Source organism: Pteropus alecto, unplaced genomic scaffold (genome assembly GCF_000325575.1).
Source record: "Pteropus alecto unplaced genomic scaffold, ASM32557v1 scaffold50, whole genome shotgun sequence".
Taxonomy (NCBI): domain Eukaryota; kingdom Metazoa; phylum Chordata; class Mammalia; order Chiroptera; family Pteropodidae; genus Pteropus; species Pteropus alecto.
Window position 1 is genome coordinate 12,610,950 of NW_006431918.1, and position 3,403 is coordinate 12,614,352.

Consider the following 3,403-nt stretch of genomic DNA (forward strand, 5'->3'; position numbering starts at 1 on the left):
CACACACACACACACACGCATGCTACAGCTTCCAGCCATCTACTTAGGACCTTTTGACCATGGCAGGGACACCTGCTTGACCATTGACTTTCCATACAGAAGCAAAACCCTTAACTTCCCCAGGTCACTATTTTACTCACTAGAAAATATATAGTGATGCCACCCAACTCAAAACTCTCTCTTTAAAAAGCATTGCACACATGTATCCCACTGGTGCTAAAATGTTGGTTTTACTTGTATTTCTTTTTCCTCCTTACTTGCTTGTGTGTTGTTTATAAGTTGCTGTAGTGTCTCTTTTTCAGCTCTCAAAGTGCATTTGTACATCCCTCCAGCTGCAGCAACCTTTTCTGAAGGTCACGTCTGGATCCCTTAGACTGTTACCCCCTAGAGTGGACTCGAATTCTAAAACTTTGACAAGTTTCCCCATTACTCTAATGTTGCCTGAAGTTTGAGAGCCACTAACCTGGAGGATAGGCTCGGGGACCACATCTCCGACTGAGAGCCCTCTGCAGAGGGCCAAGTACAGAGATGTGTGTATGGCCACCCTCCCTCAGTGCCTGCGATGGCTGACTCTGCACGCTAGGCCCTCAGAGGGGGCTGGAGGAGGGTGATTATTGAAGGCGTTCTGCCTCCTGGGATGAAAGTCTATATAACTATTCTGACAGTCAACAATTAATATAATTAGCTGTCACTTAAAAGGGCAACTTGAAAAGTGTTAGGAACTCCAGATTTGGGGGTAGTCCTCAGTTCCTAGCCTGGGCTTGAAGCTACAAAGTTGTTACAGGAGGCCCAAGATCCAGACACCCCACACCCTGCCTGTGGACTGACTATTATAAAATGTGACTCTAGTTTCTAACTGTATCTGGATGTTGCAGTATTAATAAAATATAGGTTCATTTTAAATGCCACTAAACGTGTAGCTGCCTTTATGTGCTTTCTCATTCAAAATGTGTAAAAAAAAAAAAATCAAACTAGTGCTACTGGGTGAAGTTTTTAATGTTAAAGATTAGAAAACTTATAGTCAAAAAAATTGGGACTCTCACATCCAGTCCTTTCTTTGCCTGGGTCAGAAAGGAAAGGGCTGGGCAAGATCATGGGGGTGCAACTAGGTCATCCTGCTGCTCCCCTATGAATAGATTAGAAAGTTCGTATTTTAAAAAAGCAACACCAGGTTGGTTTCCCTCACCCAGTGCCAAGGGCTGTGTGGTTAAGCAGGAAGGAATCAGTGTCTTTCCTGCAAAATGAACTGTAACCTCGGAAAGCCTAAGTGCAAATAGACAGCAGGGATCAGCTTACAGGAGGCATTTGGCACCCAAGTCCCTTTGCCTACCCTTTCCCTGGAAGCAGGCAGGCTCACCCCCTACAAGGCTCCGCAACCTGAGTTCTCCTGGGTCTGCAAACAGACACCAACTCTATCCTGGTCACAAGAGCTCTGTTTGAGTAATAGGCACAGCATCTAGGGCTCACCAAAAAACTTTTAGGGCTCACAAAAAAAAAAAAAGGTGTCTCGTTTCTTTAGCAATCTGAGAAAAAATCTGAACATTCAGGTGTCAAGGAAAATGTTTTATTGTATATATTAATGTATTTGCCTTTTTGCCAACACAGTGTAAAACACAATTTTAAATATTTTTTAGGGAGGAAGGTCCCCCCTGAAATGTCCTGGGCAGAGTGAGCCGGGAGGCTGGGCTGTGGGTAGGAGGCACTTTGAAACCAGCACTCCAGCAACTGCTTTGAAAGGGTGTCCAGACTGCAGGAGGCACCCTCTCTGCGGGCCTGGGGCTTTAGCCAGCCGAAGCCGCGGCCTCGCTCCATGGTTCGCATCCGGAAAGAGCCCAGAGCTCCAGCGGAAAAAGAAAAACGAAAAGGAAAACGGCTCCAATCGTTCTAGGCCTGGAGTGGTTGGGGAGGGCAGAGACAACCTCGGGTGACCACACTGTCCCTCCTCACAGGGCTTGGCATCCGCTGCACACACAAAGTACTTTGAAAGGTTTCCACCCATTAAAACGAAAAAAAACAAACAAAAAAAAAACCCACGACGAAGGGGCTAAAGAAGTTAGGAGTAGGGAGGAGTTGAAAAGTGCTCAGCTCCAGACAGAAGAGAGACAAGAAACCCCGATGAGAAATCCGGCTTTTTCGACGTGCCCTAATATCCTCTCTCTGGGCACCCCTGTCCCCATTCCAGACACTGCATCTTCACTCGGGGAGCAACACCTCCCGGGATCCAGGACAGACCCTCACTGGCCCCTAACCATCAGGAACAAATAATCTAAAATCCTGCGATTGAGAGGGAAGGTCTGGAATGGAGTTTATTTGCGCAGACTTTTATTATTTACCTATCTATCTATCTATCTATCTATCTATCTATTATTTTTGCTTTTGCTTTAATAATCAAAACAGGGATGGGTTCCCGCAAGGTCTTGCTTCACAATATTCGTTAATAGGTAAGTTACAATCTCCCTCCGTGCTGGTGCCAGCGGTAACGCTTGGGGAATGATGAGTTTCCCACTCCGGTATTACTAGCAAACGCCAGGCGTTCCACCTCGTCTCGGCGTTTCCGTCCCGGCCTATCTGAGCGCGCGGGTCCGCCTGCGCTGGCGACCCGGGGCCTGAATGCTGCCAGGCCTTGTCTGTCCTCTAGGGACCCCGATTCCGCTCCCGTCCTCGAGAGTGGACCTGCCGGGCCAACCCCAGCGGGCCGCGCGGTTTCACTTTGAGTCTTGCCAAGGTGTCCCTGCTCTGAATCCTGGCCCCCGCGAGCTCACCCACGCGTGCACAGACGCCAGCCTCGCGCGCACAGGGGCGCTCGCATTTCCCGCGCGTCCCCACACGCCAGGTCCTGTTTCGCTCGGCGCGCACGTTCCCCAGGCGGCTTCTGCCCGCGCCCCTCGCCCGCCCGCTACTCACCCAGCATCTTGCTGAGCTCGGCGTTGTGCAGGTCCGGGTTCTGCACCGCCAGACGTTTCCTCTCATCCTTGGCCCACACCATGAAGGCGTTCATGGGCCGCCGGATACGGCTCTCCGAGCCCTTGTCCCCCGGCGGGCGAGTGGAGGACGGCGGCGACAGCCCATCCGACAGTTCGGTTTCCAGGGCCGGGCACTCGAGCCCCTCGGGCCACGAGTAAGTTCCCAGCAGCGAGGCCATGGCTGCGCGGGGGTCGCCTCGCTTCGCCTCGCGGGGCCGGTGCTGACCTGGCCCTCGCACGGGTCGGGGCGTTCAACCTGGCCCGCAGCCGCGGCCCGGCCCCTTATTTATCAGCTTCGGATGGTCGCGTCTTCCAATAGCACTCGAAGGCGGCGCGGCCCCTCCCTCTGTCTCCGCGCGGCCCCCTCCCTGCGTCCAACCTGCCGGCAGGGGAAGTGGGAAGGAGGCCAGCTTCCCCGCGCCCGCCCCCAGCCCGCCCCT

The 3,403-nt window shown here is 52.4% G+C and overlaps 1 protein-coding gene across 1 annotated transcript in view; it reads right to left on the minus strand.

The window, feature by feature from the left end:
* SOX7 (SRY-box 7) overlaps positions 1-3,294 on the minus strand; it is a 10,679-nt gene extending 7,385 nt beyond the window's left edge. The window contains 1 exon segment of the mRNA XM_006906296.3: positions 2,905-3,294. Coding sequence (XP_006906358.1) covers positions 2,905-3,142 — 238 coding nt within the window. The 5' untranslated portion in view covers positions 3,143-3,294.
* Positions 3,295-3,403: the final 109 nt, after the last annotated feature.